An 18,172-nucleotide genomic window follows, 5' to 3' on the forward strand; every position below is an offset into this window, starting at 1 on the left:
TTTATAAACATCATTTAATTATTCTACTTTTATTATTTTCCAATGCGGAATTAAGATTATTATTTGAAACTGATAATAGATGGCGCAACATTCAAAATTTTACAAAAAATTAAAATCTTAAAATAATCATGTATTTTTTTTGTTTTAATTTTCCTTTTATTACTGCAATATATCGCATACAACAACAATAAACAGTATGTTTAATAATACAACAAAAATAATAACAATAATAACACCGTGGGAACCCGCTCAATAATAGGTCTAAAAGAAAACCATATTAATGCATGGTTAGTACATTCTTTTTTATTATTATTTATTTGAAACTTCGCTTATCCGATAGATAAACTGGCGTTCTTAGCCAATGAGAGCGCTTAAAATCGCTGTAACCATGGTAATTATCTATCGGTTAAATTTATCAAGAGGTGGTAAAAGTGAGCCTTAGTCAGATATGATTCCAATAGTGTATGTACAGTCAGAAAAAAAAGAGATGCGTCGATTTTCGTTCGTATAGGCCGTCCAAATTACATTTTCGGGATTCATTTTACATACTGTATATGGGATTTTGTGTAATTTGGACGGCCTATACGAAAAAACGTCGACGCATCTCTTTTTTTTCTGACTACATACCGGATAAGGTAGATAGGTTTTAAGATTGGTTATAAGACCGTCATAACATACTCTGTCGAAAGCATGTGACACGTCTAAAAAAACTGCTATACAATATTTTTTGGCCTCTAGGGCATCTCTATCTGATTTCACTACTCTGTGCACTTGTTCTATAGTACCATGTTGTTTCTTAAACCCAAATTGATAATTAGGAATTAATAATAACACCGTGGGAACTCGCTCAATAGTAGGTCCAAAATAAAACCATATTAATGCATGGTTAGTACGTTCTTTTTTATTATTATTTTTATTTTTTGCAAGTCGGTTTGAATGAATCGCTGGACAATTACTTCTCTTACAGTGTCTCTTAATCAGATATGATTCCAATAGTGTATGTACATACTGCATAAGGTAGATAGGTTTTAAGATTGGCTATAAGACCGTCCTGCCGTACTCTATCGAAAGTATGTGATACGTCTAAAAAAACTGCTGTACAATATTTTTTGGCCTCTAGGGCATCTCTAGCTGATCTCACTACTCTGTGCACTTGTTCTATAGTACCATGCTGTTTCCTAAACCCAAATTCATAATTAGGAATTAATAATAACACCGTGGGAACCCGCTCAATAGTAGGTCCAAAATAAAACCATATTAATGCATGGTTAGTACGTTTTTTTTTATTATTATTTTTACTTTTTGCAAGTCGGTTTGAATGAATCGCTGGACAATTACTTCTTTTACAGTGTCTCACAATCAGATATGATTCCAATAGTGTATGTACATACTGGTTAAGGTAGATAGGTTTTAAAATTGGCTATAAGACCGTCATGACATACTCTGTCGAAAGCCTGTATCACGTCTAAAAAAACTGCCGTACAATATTTTTTGACCTCTAGGGCACCCTAGCTGATTTCACTACTCTATGCACTTGTTCTATAGTACCATGCTGTTTCCTAAACCCAAATTCATAATTAGGAATTAATAATAACACCGTGGGAACTCGCTCAATAGTAGGTCCAAAATAAAACCATATTAATGCATGGTTAATACGTTCTTTTTTATTATTATTTTTATTTTTTGCAAGTCGGTTTGAATGAATCGCTGGGCAATTACTTCTTTTACAGTGTCTCTTAATCAGATATGATTCCAATAGTGTATGTACATACTGGTTAAGGTAGATAGGTTTTAAAATTGGCTATAAGACCGTCATGACATACTCTGTCGAAAGCCTGTATCACGTCTAAAAAAACTGCTGTACAATATTTTTTGGCCTCTAGGGCATCTCTAGCTGATCTCACTACTCTATGCACTTGTTCTATAGTACCATGTTGTTTCTTAAACCCAAATTGATAATTAGGAATTAATAATAACACCGTGGGAACTCGCTCAATAGTAGGTCCAAAATAAAACCATATTAATGCATGGTTAGTACGTTCTTTTTTATTATTATTTTTATTTTTTGCAAATCGGTTTGAATGAATTTGCAGCTTTTGCAGGTATTTGGAACTTCGCTGGGCAATCACTTCTTTTACAGTGTCTCTTAATCAGATATGATTCCAATAGTGTATGTACATACTGCATAAGGTAGATAGGTTTTAAGATTGGCTATAAGACCGTCATGCCATACTCTGTCGAAAGCATGTGATACGTCTAAAAAAATTGCTGTAGAATATTTTTTGGCCTCTAGGGCATCTCTAGCTGATCTCACTACTCTGTGCACTTATTCTATAGTACCATGCTGTTTCCTAAACCCAAATTCATAATTAGGAATTAATAATAACACTGTGGGAACCCGCTCAATAGTAGGTCCAAAATAAAACCATATTAATGCATGGTTAGTACGTTCTTTTTTATTATTATTTTTATTTTTTGTAAATCGGTTTGAATGAATTTGCAGACTTTGCAGGTATTTGGACCTTCGCTGGGCAATTACTTCTTTTACAGTGTCTCTTAATCAGATATGATTCCAATAGTGTATGTACATACTGCATAAGGTAGATAGGTTTTAAGATTGGCTATAAGACCGTCATGCCATACTCTATCGAAAGCATGTGACACGTCTAAAAAAATTGCTGTACAATATTTTTTGACCTCTAGGGCATCCTAGCTGATTTCACTACTCTATGCACTTGTTCTATAGTACCATGCTGTTTCCTAAACCCAAATTGATAATTAGGAATTAATTTTTTATTTACTATGATGAGTAAGTACTCGTGATTTTATTTAGTTTCAGCAGCATAGTTATCTAGGACATCTTCCATTGTGTCAGGAATGATCCTAGTCTTGCGTTGAAGATAAGCAGTACCATTCGTAGCCCATGCTTAGGAATAAGTTTAAGAACCAATTTTTTTTCTTATAATTAGTGTATATTGAAAATGATTTCGGAACTATTATCTTAGGAATTGTTTCTGTTATTATGGGTAGAAGCAAAATTAAGCCCAGGAACAGTGTTATGGTCATCAGAAACAAAACGGGCGGAAATAACATCACGGTGGTGAAGAAGAAGTTATTCGAAGTTGCAAAATGTGATGGCAGAAGAAAATCATCGATTAAATAAACATTTATGTATATAAATTACCAATTTAGAAACAATATATCATAGCTACAAAGAAAGTATCAAGCTCGGAGATAAAATAACACCCCTAATAGCAAGAAATTCGTCCGTTTAAGAACCATCGGGTTGGGATTAGGCAAAAACACAAAGACTAAGCATCTATATATATATTTTTTTTAAATAATTAAATTTAAAAGCCTCATCTATGATTAAATAGCAAAACTAACCGAAAAATAAAAATTTAAAATATTAATTCTGACACCTATTATTGATGAGGTACATAATAAAATGTAAATAACTATAAAATGTTGTAAAAAAAAAAACGGACACGGGTAATTTCGTATTGATTACATAACAAAGTAAAATCGGATTTTTAATCCGTGACGCCACGCGACGTAATGATTAGAAGTTGTTTCAAAATTCCATTATCTTAAGTTTTTTATTACTTTGATCCATTTTTTATCGTATGATTAAGTAAGATAAAGCGAAAAGTAATCCATTAAAGATCAGAGGAATCAAAATATCTTCTCACTGCTGAATACTTTATTTATTAATCAGTTTAATAACGAAAAAAAAATAGTAGATAATACTTTTCGTACAGGAAACGAGATATAAAAAAAAACAAAACAAGAAAAATACTCTAAAGCGAAATTTAGTTAACGGTTTCAAAGTAATCTTTACTCTTCAATGGATCTGGTTTCATGGTCTTCTTCCCAGGAGTCCAGCCAGCCGGGCAAACTTCACCATGTTCGTCGGTGAATTGGAAGGCTTGAACCAAGCGGAGAGTTTCATCAACGGATCTTCCTACGGGGAGATCATTGATTGTGATTTGGCGAAGATTACCCTTTGGGTCAATGATAAATAATCCGCGGAATGGAATTCCAGTTTCTTCATCTAAAACGCCATAATCTCGGGAGATTTTGCAGGATTTATCTGATAAGAGAGGGATGTTCATTTCTCCAAGACCACCTTGCTTACGGGCGGTGTTCACCCAAGCCAAATGAGAGAAGTGACTGTCTGTTGAACAAGCAATAACTTGCGTTTTGATATTTTTGAATTCTTCGAAACGGTCGGAAAACGCAATAATTTCCGTTGGGCATACAAAAGTACTGTTAAAAAAAATTTATGTAATTATGAAATAGAAAAAAAAAATTTACTTACAAATCTAAAGGGTAGAAGAAAATTACGACGTATTGTCCTTTATAATCAGAGAGCTTGATATCTTTGAATTGTCCGTTAACAACAGCTGTCCCTTTGAATTCGGGGGCTGGTTTTTGTAGAGCTGGTACCGGCATGGTGGTAACTACTAAAAATCGAATTATCTCGTTAAATATCGTTTTACAGTCGTTATTTTTTATACCGGGTTATTACAGGGATCTTAAGAAACAATTTGAGGTGTAACACGTTGATACTTACTTGGTAATTACGTAGGAAAAAGTTGAGAAAAAAACTTTGGCAAGACCACGCGATGGATCGCACTAGAATAGGTTCGTTTCCGTTCTGCACGGTTTCATATACGTTCGCTTCTCCTTTCTCACTCGCACTCGTCTACTTACATCTATTGTTGTACTTCGCCCGTTATACAACGTCCCTTTTCGTGTAACGTTCGGTTACGTTCGTGACGTTACGAAGGACGGACGGCACCCACTACTTTTAATTATTATAAAAGTCAAATTAAACTTTTAACGCCCAACACTTCTACTTTTAATAAATCAATAAAGAAATCCCAAAAGAAATTTTTTATTGTAACTATATCTATGACCTTCAATAAGCATTTATTTTAACCTTCTAGAACCTTCAATGGCGAGCCCCTTGGCTATTTCATATGATTTCAAATAAATTAATAAAAAAATTTTTTTATTCAATCATGTATTTAAAATACTATTTTGTACTATCTAATCACGTACATTGATATAAAACTATGTGCAAAGATAAGAATCCGATTATTATAATTTCATAATTTTACGTCATATTTCTAACGTTACTCATGTTTTTGTAACAATTGCATAGATTTTAATATTACAATACTATCGATTATTTCAAATTCGGCGTGTGTATAACCTGTTGTTTTCATAATCGATTAATTGAGCATACATTTTCACGCCGATTGGTTGCTTATCTTTTCGTGGTACCGCGTTTTTGGCTTGTTACAACGGAATGGGAACGGAAAAGGATCATAATCGATTATTTACGACCACTAGGCGTTATGCAAATATTTATTGTTATAATACGTGTTTATAACTACACCAATTTATTTATCGCCATCTATACGTCGTAAGATTCAACGAAATTTCAAAGCGAAACATTTCAAGTTCATGGATTTTAAGATGTTGTTTTAAACGTTTTGTTTGTGTAAATAGAGAAGATTTTGAAAAAAACATTCTTAATTTATTATGTTAATATATACAGTGAATTTCTTACTTTAAATTATTATGATTTAACCTAATTTATCTTAATTAAATTGTTAATAATAACGAAGATACGGATGGTTAAGTTAATACTATATTTTTGTTTTTCTTTCATAATTTCGCTTTCTTCTATGTGATGAACATGAAAATCATTTTTAAGGCGATAAATAATAATTTGGTATTAGTTTTGATCTGTCATTCAGATAGCTGTCAATTTTGGTCAATTTTAATTTCAATCAGTATCCATTTCGGATACAAGACGGTCATGAAAGAGTTTATGGATACATGAATAGATCAAAATCAAAATGACAGTCATCTATAGAAACTATCTCGTTTTGTATCAACATGGTATCAAGCTGCAGCATCTTAGAAGAAATAATCTCGGCCGACTTCGAAGACGTCGGCCGCCTCAAGTAATATGAACCATACAATAAGTCTACCCTGCTTGAAATTTATGAAAGAAATAATCTCGGCCGACTTCGAAGACGTCGGCCGCCCTAACTATGGCTCATGATACTTGGGGCGGCCGAATAGATCAAAATCAAAATGCCAGTCATCTATAGAAACTATCTCGTTTTGTATCAACATGGTATCAAGCTGCAGCGTCTTAGAAGAAATAATCTCGGCCGACTTCGAAGGCGTCGGCCGCCCACTCTGGTTCATGATACTTGGGGCGGCCGACGTCTTCGAAGTCGGCCGAGATTATTTCTTCCATAAATTTCAAGCAGGGTAGACTTATTGTATGGTTCATGGTACTTGGGGCGGCCGACGTCTTCGAAGTCGGCCGAGATTATTTCTTCCATAAATTTCAAACAAATTAAGAAAAATAATCTCGGCCGACTTCGAAGACGTCGGCCGCCCCAAGTTTCCATAAATTTATTTTAGACTTATTGTATGGTTCATGATACTTGGGGCGGCCGACGTCTTCGAAGTCGGCCGAGATTATTTCTTCCATAAATTTCAAGCAGGGTAGACTTATTGTATGGTTCATGGTACTTGGGGCGGCCGACGTCTTCGAAGTCGGCCGAGATTATTTCTTCCATAAATTTCAAACAAATTAAGAAAAATAATCTCGGCCGACTTCGAAGACGTCGGCCGCCCCAAGTTTCCATAAATTTATTTTAGACTTATTGTATGGTTCATGATACATGGGGCGGCCGACATCTTCGAAGTCGGCCGAGATTATTTCTTCCATAAATTTCAAGCAGGGTAGACTTATTGTATGTTTCATGATACTTGGGGCGGCCGACGTCTTCGAAATCGGCCGAGATTATTTCTTCCATAAATTTCAAGCAGGGTAGACTTATTGTATGGTTCATGATACTTGGGACGGCGACGTCTTCGAAGTCGGCCGAGATTATTTCTTCCATAAATTTCAAACAAATTAAGAAAAATAATCTCGGCCGACTTCGAAGACGTCGGCCGCCCCAAGTTTCCATAAATTTATTTTAGACTTATTGTATGGTTCATGATACTTGGGGCGGCCGACGTCTTTGAAATCGGCCGAGATTATTTCTTCCATAAATTTCAAGCAGGGTAGACTTATTGTATGGTTCATGATACTTGGGGCGGCCGACGTCTTCGAAGTCGGCTGAGATTATTTCTTCCATAAATTTCAAGCAGGGTAGACTTATTGTATGGTTCATGATACTTGGGGCGGCCGACGTCTTCGAAGTCGGCCGAGATTATTTCTTCCATAAATTTCAAGCAGGGTAGACTTATTGTATGGTTCATGGTACTTGGGGCGGCCGACGTCTTCGAAGTCGGCCGAGATTATTTCTTCCATAAATTTCAAACAAATTAAGAAAAATAATCTCGGCCGACTTCGAAGACGTCGGCCGCCCCAAGTTTCCATAAATTTATTTTAGACTTATTGTATGGTTCATGATACATGGGGCGGCCGACGTCTTCGAAATCGGCCGAGATTATTTCTTCCATAAATTTCAAGCAGGGTAGACTTATTGTATGGTTCATAATACTTGGGGCGGCCGACATCTTCGAAGTCGGCCGAGATTATTTCTTCCATAAATTTCAAGCAGGGTAGACTTATTGTATGGTTCATGATACTTGGGGCGGCCGACGTCTTCGAAGTCGGCCGAGATTATTTCTTCCATAAATTTCAAGCAGGGTAGACTTATTGTATGGTTCATGGTACTTGGGGCGGCCGACGTCTTCGAAGTCGGCCGAGATTATTTCTTCCATAAATTTCAAACAAATTAAGAAAAATAATCTCGGCCGACTTCGAAGACGTCGGCCGCCCCAAGTTTCCATAAATTTATTTTAGACTTATTGTATGGTTCATGATACATGGGGCGGCCGACATCTTCGAAGTCGGCCGAGATTATTTCTTCCATAAATTTCAAGCAGGGTAGACTTATTGTATGGTTCATGATACTTGGGACGGCGACGTCTTCGAAGTCGGCCGAGATTATTTCTTCCATAAATTTCAAACAAATTAAGAAAAATAATCTCGGCCGACTTCGAAGACGTCGGCCGCCCCAAGTTTCCATAAATTTATTTTAGACTTATTGTATGGTTCATGATACTTGGGGCGGCCGACGTCTTTGAAATCGGCCGAGATTATTTCTTCCATAAATTTCAAGCAGGGTAGACTTATTGTATGGTTCATGATACTTGGGACGGCCGACGTCTTCGAAATCGGCCGAGATTATTTCTTCCATAAATTTCAAGCAGGGTAGACTTATTGTATGGTTCATGGTACTTGGGCGGCCGACGTCTTCGAAGTCGGCCGAGATTACTTCTTCCATAAATTTCAAGAAGGTAGACTTATTGTATGGTTCATGATACATGGGGCGGCCGACGTCTTCGAAGTCGGCCGAGATTATTTCTTCCATAAATTTCAAACAAATTAAGAAAAATAATCTCGGCCGACTTCGAAGACGTCGGCCGCCCCAAGTTTCCATAAATTTATTTTAGACTTATTGTATGGTTCATGATACTTGGGGCGGCCGACGTCTTCGAAGTCGGCTGAGATTATTTCTTCCATAAATTTCAAGCAGGGTAGACTTATTGTATGGTTCATGATACTTGGGGCGGCCGACGTCTTCGAAGTCGGCCGAGATTATTTCTTCCATAAATTTCAAGCAGGGTAGACTTATTGTATGGTTCATGGTACTTGGGGCGGCCGACGTCTTCGAAGTCGGCCGAGATTATTTCTTCCATAAATTTCAAGCAGGGTAGACTTATTGTATGGTTCATGATACTTGGGGCGGCCGACGTCTTCGAAGTCGGCCGAGATTATTTCTTCCATAAATTTCAAGCAGGGTAGACTTATTGTATGGTTCATGATACTTGGGGCGGCCGACGTCTTCGAAGTCGGCCGAGATTATTTCTTCCATAAATTTCAAATAAATTAAGAAAAATAATCTCGGCCGACTTCGAAGACGTCGGCCGCCCCAAGTTTCCATAAATTTATTTTAGACTTATTGTATAGTTCATGATACATGAGGCGGCCGACATCTTCGAAGTCGGCCGAGATTATTTCTTCCATAAATTTCAAGCAGGGTAGACTTATTGTATGGTTCATGATACTTGGGGCGGCCGACGTCTTCGAAGTCGGCCGAGATTATTTCTTCCATAAATTTCAAGCAGGGTAGACTTATTGTATGGTTCATGATACTTGGGGCGGCCGACGTCTTCGAAGTCGGCCGAGATTATTTCTTCCATAAATTTCAAATAAATTAAGAAAAATAATCTCGGCCGACTTCGAAGACGTCGGCCGCCCCAAGTTTCCATAAATTTATTTTAGACTTATTGTATAGTTCATGATACATGAGGCGGCCGACATCTTCGAAGTCGGCCGAGATTATTTCTTCCATAAATTTCAAGCAGGGTAGACTTATTGTATGGTTCATGATACTTGGGGCGGCCGACGTCTTCGAAGTCGGCCGAGATTATTTCTTCCATAAATTTCAAGCAGGGTAGACTTATTGTATGGTTCATGATACTTGGGGCGGCCGACATCTTCGAAGTCGGCCGAGATTATTTCTTCCATAAATTTCAACCAAGATAGGCTTAGCTTCACGTGTCATGTAATATCTATTAGATTTCACAAAGTTCTGCAGTTCGAAATACTTGAGCATAGATCTTGATAAACGATTTCGCATTTCAACATTCGTATTGGCCAAAGAATAATATATAATTTGTCAAAATCAGTTGAGAGGTTCTCTTATTACAATCATAATTTCGTATAAGTGAAATAGGATACAATCAACTCACTTATTATTATACTTTTAAAGTTGTTTTATTGATTGAATCAACATTTATTCAAGTAAACACATCTTAATAACATTGTGTATAATAAAAAATCAAAATAAAATGCAAATTTTTATGCAAAAAATATAAAAAATTAAAGTTTCAATAATTCGTTGGCAGCTGTGACAATATGTTTGGATGAAATTCCGTAATAATCTAAGAGAGCAGTGGGTGGTCCAGATCTAGGAACTCTAGGAACGGCAAGTTTTTTAACGACGATGTTGCGTTGTTCGGCGACAGCTGAAAGTACGGCTTCTCCTAAGCCGCCTTCGGGATAATGATCTTCAACCGTTAGGATTCTACCTCCAACTTCTAAAGCGTTTTTAATGATTCCCTCTTTATCGATGGGTTTAATGGTGAAGGGATCCAAAACGCGAGCGAAAACGTTTACTTTAGCAAGTTCTTCAGCGGCTGTTAAAGCTTCAATTAAAGTTACTCCACCTCCAATTATTAAAAGTTGATCGTTGGGTGTTGATTTAACAACGTGCGATTTTCCAATCTAAAAATAACAATTTAAATTTAAAAAAGTAATAGTAATTAATTTAAAAGAATTTTTTACCTGGAATATTTCATTATTTTGATAAATAATCGGCGTATTCGGTCTATTAGTACGAATAAAAGTGATTCCTTTGGTGTTAGCAGCTAATTCGACGGCTCTTTCGCAAGCGACTGCATCACCTGGATAAAAAACAGTGCTTCCAGGAATTGATCGGAACATAGCTAAATCTTCTAACCCCATTTGACTAGGGCCGTCTTCTCCAATGCTAACACCGCAATGAGAACCAACAAAATTGACGTTACTTTGCGAAATAGCACCCATTCGAATTTGATCGAAAGCTCGAGTTAGGAATGTAGCAAAGGTGGAGACGAAAGCTACAGTTCTGTCGCGACAAGTAGCTCCTATTGCGACTCCAACTAAATTTTGTTCGGCAATAAAACATTCGATGAATCTTGATGCATCAAATTTCTTTAATTTCTCAGAAAAAGTTGAGTTTTTCATGTCACCATCCAAAGCGATAACTCTTGGATTACTTTGTGCGAGTTTTACCAATGCTGTTCCATAAGCATTCCTTGTAGCGATTGATTGTCCCAATTCATAATTAGGAGGGGAAGATAATTTAATGTTGCTGATATCAACAATTGGAGCATCATCTTTCAATGGCTCTTGATGATGAATTTTAGTGGGTCCTTGATTTTTTACTAATGTTTTTAAATGTTGAATAATTCGTTCTGCTTGATCACCCAATGGTTTTCCATGCCAATTATCAAGATTTTCAACGTTGGGGAAATTCTTTCCTTTAAAAGTTTTTGCAAGAATAGCAGTTGGTTTATCTTTTGTTGTAGCAGCAACATGGAAAGCTTTAACAAGCTCATCTACATCGTGTCCATCCACGACAATTGCATTGAAACCAAACGCTTCCAAACGTTTACTGTAAGTATTCATGTTATGACCCAATGATGTCTCTTCGGATTGACCCAAACGGTTAACATCAATAATCAAACAAAGATTATCCAAATTGTAGTGACTCGCGAAATGAATCGATTCCCAAATCGAACCTTCGGCAGCCTCGCCATCTCCAACCAAACAATACACCCTGTAGTTAGCTTTATCGTAGTTTTTACCAACATAAGCCATTCCAGCGGCTACCGCCAATCCTTGTCCTAACGACCCAGTTCCTACATCAATAAAATTCAATCTCGGAGTTGGATGACCCTCAAGGTCAGAGTTAAGTTTCCTCAAATTTTTTAATTCATCCACTGGAAATAACCCGGCTTCGGCCCAAGCTGCATATAAAATCGGCGCTGCATGACCTTTCGAAAGGACAAATCTATCGCTTGATGGATCTTTTGGAGCTGAGAGCTTGTAACGCATTGTATTGAAGAAAAGAACCGAGATGATTTCCGCTATCGATGAACATGATGTTGGGTGTCTAATAAATAATTAAATCGTAAGAAAAAAAAAAAAAGAAACATGCTTATCATTGAAATTAGATAGTACCTACGGTTAAATTTTTCCTGCGAATGTAATAACAGGAAATGTGGAATTGCTTAGTTGGTTAAGTTTTGATAAGAAAATTCTTTAATATTACAAAAATCACAACAAAAAATTGTCATTCAATAATTTATTAAAAAATTAATAACCTTGAAAGTCTTGAATGTCAAATATCATGCTGGAATTTGGAAGGTTATGCGTCTCGTGTTTTTTTAAAACACGTTATCTTTATTTAATTAAAACAATATTAAACGAATTTATTTCAAGGATATGTTAATTTTTTTAAGGTTATTTATAATTAGTAATGAATCGAGCACATGCTTAGATTATAACCTAAAAGATGCCGGTAAATGAAAACATGGCATCTTTGTAAACGGATACATACCCAGATTTACAAGCACTCGTACTCTCGATACAGTGAATTCTTAGCTTGTTCGCGATATCCTGCAACGCAGGGGAATCATAACTAGCTTGAACCGGCATTTTCAACAGTTGAAAGCGTAATGTCTACTGAAGGACACTGCGAAGATGTTAATGACAAAAAAGAGCAAAGAGATAGTGAGAAAGACCACCAAAAGCTTAAATATTCTCAAAAGAGAGGAACAGAAGATATATTTGTATCACCCTCTCTCCCCCACTCTTAAACCCTAGAGGTTAAACTCACCCTGATTTCGAAGCCTGCGTACCAATGATCGACTGAATTCGAAGTTTATTCGCGATGTCTTTTAGTTCTTGGACCACTTTAGCTTCTGGTTTATGATAGGCCATATTGAGGAATGTTCGTTTAATTGTAAATTGTAATAACGTGGAAAGTCGATACTTCATGGGCTAACGCAAAATTTGATCTAGTTTTTCATGGTCTGTGTGATGAAAAGTAGGGATACACATGCGCGTTTGGTTAAACGTCTTACGTAATAAGTGTTATAGCGATAGAGACGGCGCGTACTTTGGAATATTTGAAATATTTTTTCCTAGGAATGTTTACACTATTTAACGGTTAATGTGGAGTTTTTATCAAGTTGATAACATTTTTATTAAATCAATTTTTTTTTAAACATTAAAGTTGGAAAGGATTTGTAAACCATTTTGTTGGTAAATTCCATAAATTTTAATCAAATTTGATTCTGCTACCTTGGTAATTAATAATAGTTGGGTTATAAGATTTCTCAATAATATATTAATTTAGAAATTTGGGGAATCGTTTATGGATTCTATTTTTATGCTTTATTATGAACGATTTTTATTGACATCATTCTCATCCATAGATTTTATCAATTTTTTTTCTTACACTTTCAAACTAATTAATAGCACTCATAAATAAAAATATTTTTATTTTAAATTAAAATATATGTAATGAGGAATGTTAGATAATTAAAGAAATTATAAAAAAACTCATTACATCGTTGTTAATAAATTTTTATTATCATTTGCAGTTAAAAAAAAACAATAGTAAACAAAAAGTATGAAAGCGGTACATACATCGGTAATAGGTTATTCACTTTCGTATTAATTAATTTCCAACAAATGATAAATTAAAAATTACTTTACAATATATTACTTTTTTTTCATCCAACAGTATCGATAAGGGGAAAAAATATAGTGGAAGTGTACAACGCACCCGCTGGAAAAAAAAATGGAAAGGTGAAGAAACGTGTGGCGTCCGTTACTAAATATATTTTACTTTTGCTTTAAACTTGTGCAAAAAAATCATACACCGTTTAGATACTTAGCTATATGTCCGTAAGTGATAGTAATGAGGTGGTATGAGAACGTGAGAAAAATAAATATTTATATATATTTCATCGAAAAGGCATAGGGCGATTCGTCATTATTAAAGATGGGTTAAATATAACATATACCTTTAGTTATCCAATTATTCCACACACATAGTGCCAACTGCGTAACCAAGGAATCACATATATAGCTTGTTTTTTATTATTATTTTTTTATCAACAAAGGCATAGGCTACTCTTATTATCCAACTAAACGATTATTATTATAATTATTATTATTATTAAAAATCCATTCTCGTTTATGTTACTGCTTAGTTAGCACATGCAACCCCCTTCCGAATCGTTTTGGTCGTTTTGCAGTTGTGGTTGAGTTTGCAAGTCAACGGCTATATATGTTAAGAAAAAAAAAGACACGCATCAGTTTGTCTTGCTTCACGCCTTCAGAGAGTAGGTAATACTTATAATACTTAAATACCATGCAACGTTTGTGGAATGAGTAGTGTTTTGATTTTTCAAACATTGTCCATGCAAACGTGCACACGTGGCATACCGCGGCTCAGCTTTCAAGCACCAACACCATTAATGCAGTCAATGGCAAAAACAAACACGGACTCGAACCCGTTAAATCCGCGTGTACACGCAACATTATTTATATACAAAAATCATATACAAGATGAGTTCTAATAACATTAAGCATTATTACGCATTATTACAACTCACCCCGCACAAAACAAACGTAGTATTTATATATAAAAATAATGATAAAACAACATATACAAATAAATACAGGTTTCTCTTAAAAAATTTCTTTTATAACATCCTGCATATTTGGCTTTATTCTAACAAAACATACCAATAAATTTATATTTGAAAAATAGCGGAGTACAATATCTGAAAAACATTAGACAATCTAAATGTTTTGTTAAAACAAAACCGAATACATAAAATTGCTTTATTTCCTAATCATGCCGAATCATGCAATTATATTAAAGTAACATATACAGATTGAAATTGCACAAATTACATATTATTAAATCTCATGTGTTTTTTTACCCAAATAAATATACAAAACGCAAAAGTGCGTACGGAATTAAATATTCATATTATGTACAAGCTACGGACGGAATAAGACTCAATTACAGCGATTCCAAATCGCTTGAATTAGCTGCGGAACCAATGGCACCTACCGATTATTTTTTTTTTATTTAATTAAGCACGGAATCGCGTATTGAGTCTCATCCGTGGGCAAAATCTTTTCAAAAATTATAAAACAACATAACCGTGGTGGTACTTAAGGCGAGCGGGCAATTCGGAAACAAAGGACGGTGACCGAGCCAGCGGTCAACATGCACAACCTCCGTCGGGGTCTTTAGTCTCGTTCGGCGTGTCTTTCAACACGACTTCTTGCACTAAAAAAACAATTGAGGAAAATAAAATTCAAATCGAAAAAAACAAATTGCATATACTGCCATGCAAGCTCTAAATTTGAAATATCGCCAAACAAATTTGCCATGCTTTCTTTTTAAAAAGGATACTGTCTTCTGGGGGCTTATTTTCCGTTGAATCCATTCCTGGGAGTGCTGCAGCTACACGCCTGAATAACTACACAAAATAAACATAAATATTAATAAAAATTTATAAATAGAAACTTTTTTATCAACAAAATTGTTATCAACAGTGACTCACCTGCTTAACATTATAACCAGCTTTCGCACTGGTTTCAATAAACATAACATTCAACTCCTTGGCCTTGCGTTCACCCTCTTCCGTGCTAACCTGCCGCTTGTCCGAGAGGTCCGTCTTGTTGCCCACTAGCATTATAATGACATCCGTACCCCTTTCAGTGCGCACATCGTCGATCCACTTTGATGTTTGATGAAACGAGTTTGCATCTATCAATTATAATTCATATTTATTAATTAGATATTTATGTAATAAAACTTTTTATTACTTGTAATATCATAAACAACGACGGCCACCGTCGAATCACGGATGTAAGAAGGAATTAACGAACGGAAACGTTCTTGACCCGCAGTATCCCATAGTTGGAGTCTAACCGTTCTATCTTCTAAGTACATTGTTTTTGATAAAAAGTCGATACCTATCGTTGCCTAAAAATATTCAAAAAAAATATTATATGTAATGTTTTATATCCAACGTGTCTCCTATATCATTTTCACGTCGGTATATAAATACAAAATTTAAATACATTCTGTGTCAATTATTCTTTAAAACACCTTGTATGAAAGGAGTCGGATATATTTCTGTGCTAAACAAAAAATTCTTGCACCGGTCTTAAAGAATCTTAAATTAAGAGTTTTCAATTAATAAAATAAATAATTAATTAATTTATTGTATTATAATAATGATTTTATTGCAATTCGTCAAAAATATACCAAAAAGCATTTCTTATAAACCCTTCAATACTGTAGAAGGCCTTCTCTAACAAAATATTTTTAATTTTATTGACCGAAGTCTTAAAAGATAGGCCCGTTAAACCACTATATATAGTTCTATGCGTTTCTAGATTTATGAAGTCGTATTGAAACGTATTGAATGCCGAACGTCATTCCTCCCCCTGGTTTCGTGTTTGTGAATATTATTATTTTCACATTTGTTGCTCACAATGATGCAATAACATGAATTTGAGACATTCCAAAATATATAATGGTTCTTCTTTGTAGGCCAAAAATTCTTTTAGCCATCGGGGCATGTTCCCACGCAAGTATACCGTAGTTAATGTGACTTTGGAAAAACGCAAAATAGGCGGTACTTCACTAGAAGAAAACTCCGAGAGACGCCTCAACAGAAAGAGAGTGGAATTCAAATGAGAAGCTAAAACTTCCCCATGGGAGTTCCATGTAAGTCCAGGATCCACATGGACACCAAGAAAACTCAACATTCTGTCCATGTGTAAAAGTCAGTGTCAATGACTATTAACAATGTTTTGGCAATATTCAAAGTCAGGCGATTGCTAGCAAACCAATGCTTTGCCAATATGAACATTAAATTTTGTAAGGATGTGGCTTGAAATGTGTCTACTTAACAAGCTAGTATCATCTGCATATAAAATAGATGGGGAACACAACTCATGATACTTCCAGGATTAGACATAACAGAATTAAATTTCACATATTGATTTCTGTATGTAAGATGACAATAATTTACACGCTTCTGGAGCTACTATCATTAATAGCGCCATTTTTGAACAGTGGCAAAACATATGCCACCTTAAAGTCATCTGGAAAACAGCCAGTAGTTAAACAGAGTAGTAAGTACAGGAATCAAAAGTTTTTGCATCAAGTCCAAAGCTCAATATCCCGCACCTCGTCCTGTGAGAAAGGATATAATGTGAAATATTCGTATTTAGAGCAATCCACCTGTTCAATTAACAATAATAAAGGATCCTCACAAATTAAGTCTTGATGTTCCCACTATGTAGCATCTTATTAGTCTCTCCTACCCAATTCTGACTCTTAGCTCCAAATTGGTGAATCTTGGAAACCTGAGGTAGACTGTGGGAATCAATCCCAGTAGGAAGGAGGGTTCCAAAATATTATGATGACTTAATAATTGATTTTTTCAAAACTTGTGATATCAAAAATTGTATCAGATTAACATTTAAATCTTTAAAATTTAAAAGTTTTTGTTTAGCACATCCAAATATACACATAGTTTTTGAGAATGGTTTACACAGAACTTCGATCATCATGTTTCTGCAACTTGAACTCATAAAGTTGAAATTAACACAAGAATATTTCAAATTAAAAATGGGTGATAAAATAATATGACCTATTGAGTGAAGTTATTACTACAATTAAGTAGAAAATATAATGCATACCAAAGTAGACTTACCTGATAAGTATTATCAAAGCTATCGTACATGAATCTGGTTATAAGCGACGTTTTACCGACTGGAAAAATAACAAATTATGTCATATAAAAGTATTCTAAAAGGAATGTAAGGTATTTGGAGGTAATGAGGTAGTTCTAACCTAATAGCGGTTCAAGTCTTTGGGTTGGGTTTGAACGAATTGATGGGAGATTAACTGAAGGGAGAAAGTTGAAATTGATGTTTAATTATGATGTAAACGATTACTTCGACCGTGTATTTTATCAATTATTGATCTGGCTACGCCTGACTTAAAATGCTCAACAAATACCCAAAGAACCTGCCCTAATCCGGGAAAATGAACTTACCGCTTTGTTCGCCTAGAAAAACTAACTTAAATTTACGCAGCGGATTCCCGAAGTCACCGGAAGTAGACATCGCTAACCGATCTGTCCTAACGGTTAATTAATTCTCAACAAAAATCCTGTATTTAACAGTAAGATATCACAGCAAAACACACGTACAAACAGAATGTGACAGCAGACGCCACGCAGCGGTCATAACTGCACATGCGCCATCACTATTCTTTCGAATTACAATCCAAAGATGGCGTTATTACGAGTTTGCGAGCATCAACATTAGATGGCAGGATACTCAAGCGCCATCTAATGAGAACAAAAATTATATAAATATAAAGTTCGTCTATAGATGTCACCCTCTTACCAATAAATGAATTTCTTCATGAAAACAGACAAAAAAGATTTTCATTAA

At 35.3% G+C, this 18,172-nt stretch overlaps 3 protein-coding genes across 5 annotated transcripts; all 3 read right to left on the reverse strand.

Annotated features, from left to right (window-relative positions):
• Window positions 1–3,685: 3,685 nt before the first annotated feature.
• LOC111425497 (peroxiredoxin 2-like) lies at window positions 3,686–4,701 on the reverse strand. Its single transcript, XM_023059564.2, has 3 exons — window positions 4,577–4,701; window positions 4,322–4,466; window positions 3,686–4,269 (listed from the first exon to the last, which is right to left on the reverse strand). Exons 2-3 carry the CDS (start codon window positions 4,453–4,455, stop codon window positions 3,813–3,815), a joined length of 591 nt encoding a protein of 196 aa, XP_022915332.1. The 5' UTR covers window positions 4,456–4,466; window positions 4,577–4,701; the 3' UTR covers window positions 3,686–3,812.
• A 5,106-nt stretch (window positions 4,702–9,807) lies between these two features.
• Window positions 9,808–12,691, reverse strand: LOC111425485 (transketolase-like protein 2). 2 transcript variants are annotated; one of them, XM_023059535.2, is made up of 4 exons: window positions 12,501–12,690; window positions 12,222–12,356; window positions 10,403–11,774; window positions 9,808–10,342 (listed from the first exon to the last, which is right to left on the reverse strand). In XM_023059535.2, the coding sequence occupies exons 2-4, from the start codon at window positions 12,317–12,319 to the stop codon at window positions 9,938–9,940; spliced, it is 1,875 nt and encodes a 624-aa protein (XP_022915303.1). In that variant the 5' UTR covers window positions 12,320–12,356; window positions 12,501–12,690; the 3' UTR covers window positions 9,808–9,937. The 2 variants fall into 2 exon arrangements, with proteins under 2 accessions (XP_022915303.1, XP_022915302.1); XM_023059534.2 differs by lacking the exon at window positions 12,222–12,356 and having other exon boundaries at window positions 12,501–12,691.
• A 545-nt stretch (window positions 12,692–13,236) lies between these two features.
• LOC111425495 (RAS oncogene family member Rab6) lies at window positions 13,237–17,953 on the reverse strand. Of its 2 annotated transcripts, none has more exons than XM_023059561.2 (6): window positions 17,770–17,953; window positions 17,425–17,483; window positions 15,521–15,680; window positions 15,256–15,461; window positions 15,105–15,171; window positions 13,237–13,955 (listed from the first exon to the last, which is right to left on the reverse strand). In XM_023059561.2, the coding sequence occupies exons 1-6, from the start codon at window positions 17,837–17,839 to the stop codon at window positions 13,885–13,887; spliced, it is 633 nt and encodes a 210-aa protein (XP_022915329.1). In that variant the 5' UTR covers window positions 17,840–17,953; the 3' UTR covers window positions 13,237–13,884. The 2 variants fall into 2 exon arrangements, with proteins under 2 accessions (XP_022915329.1, XP_022915330.1); XM_023059562.2 differs by having other exon boundaries at window positions 13,237–14,978.
• Between the last annotated feature and the right edge of the window lie 219 nt (window positions 17,954–18,172).

Source organism: Onthophagus taurus, chromosome 8, assembly GCF_036711975.1.
Source record: "Onthophagus taurus isolate NC chromosome 8, IU_Otau_3.0, whole genome shotgun sequence".
Lineage (NCBI taxonomy): Eukaryota > Metazoa > Arthropoda > Insecta > Coleoptera > Scarabaeidae > Onthophagus > Onthophagus taurus.

Bases quoted from the DNA above. Each gene is read 5' to 3' on its own strand.
- LOC111425497 (XM_023059564.2), bottom strand. From the start codon at position 4,455: ATGCCGGTACCAGCTCTACAAAAACCAGCCCCCGAATTCAAAGGGACA. The intron at 4,270-4,321 runs GTAAGTAAATTT...TTTTTTTAACAG, and splicing joins TTCTTCTACCCTTTAGATTT to TACTTTTGTATGCCCAACGG.
- LOC111425485 (XM_023059534.2), bottom strand. From the start codon at position 12,661: ATGAAGTATCGACTTTCCACGTTATTACAATTTACAATTAAACGAACA. The intron at 11,775-12,500 runs GTGAGTTTAACC...ATTATTTATTAG, and splicing joins ACGCAGGCTTCGAAATCAGG to ACACCCAACATCATGTTCAT. The intron at 10,343-10,402 runs GTAAAAAATTCT...TGTTATTTTTAG, and splicing joins AAAATAATGAAATATTCCAG to ATTGGAAAATCGCACGTTGT.
- LOC111425495 (XM_023059561.2), bottom strand. From the start codon at position 17,839: ATGTCTACTTCCGGTGACTTCGGGAATCCGCTGCGTAAATTTAAGTTA. The intron at 17,484-17,769 runs GTAAGTTCATTT...TTATTTTTCCAG, and splicing joins TTTTCTAGGCGAACAAAGCG to TCGGTAAAACGTCGCTTATA. The intron at 13,956-15,104 runs GTATCCTTTTTA...TAACATATATAG, and splicing joins AAATAAGCCCCCAGAAGACA to CCGTTGACTTGCAAACTCAA.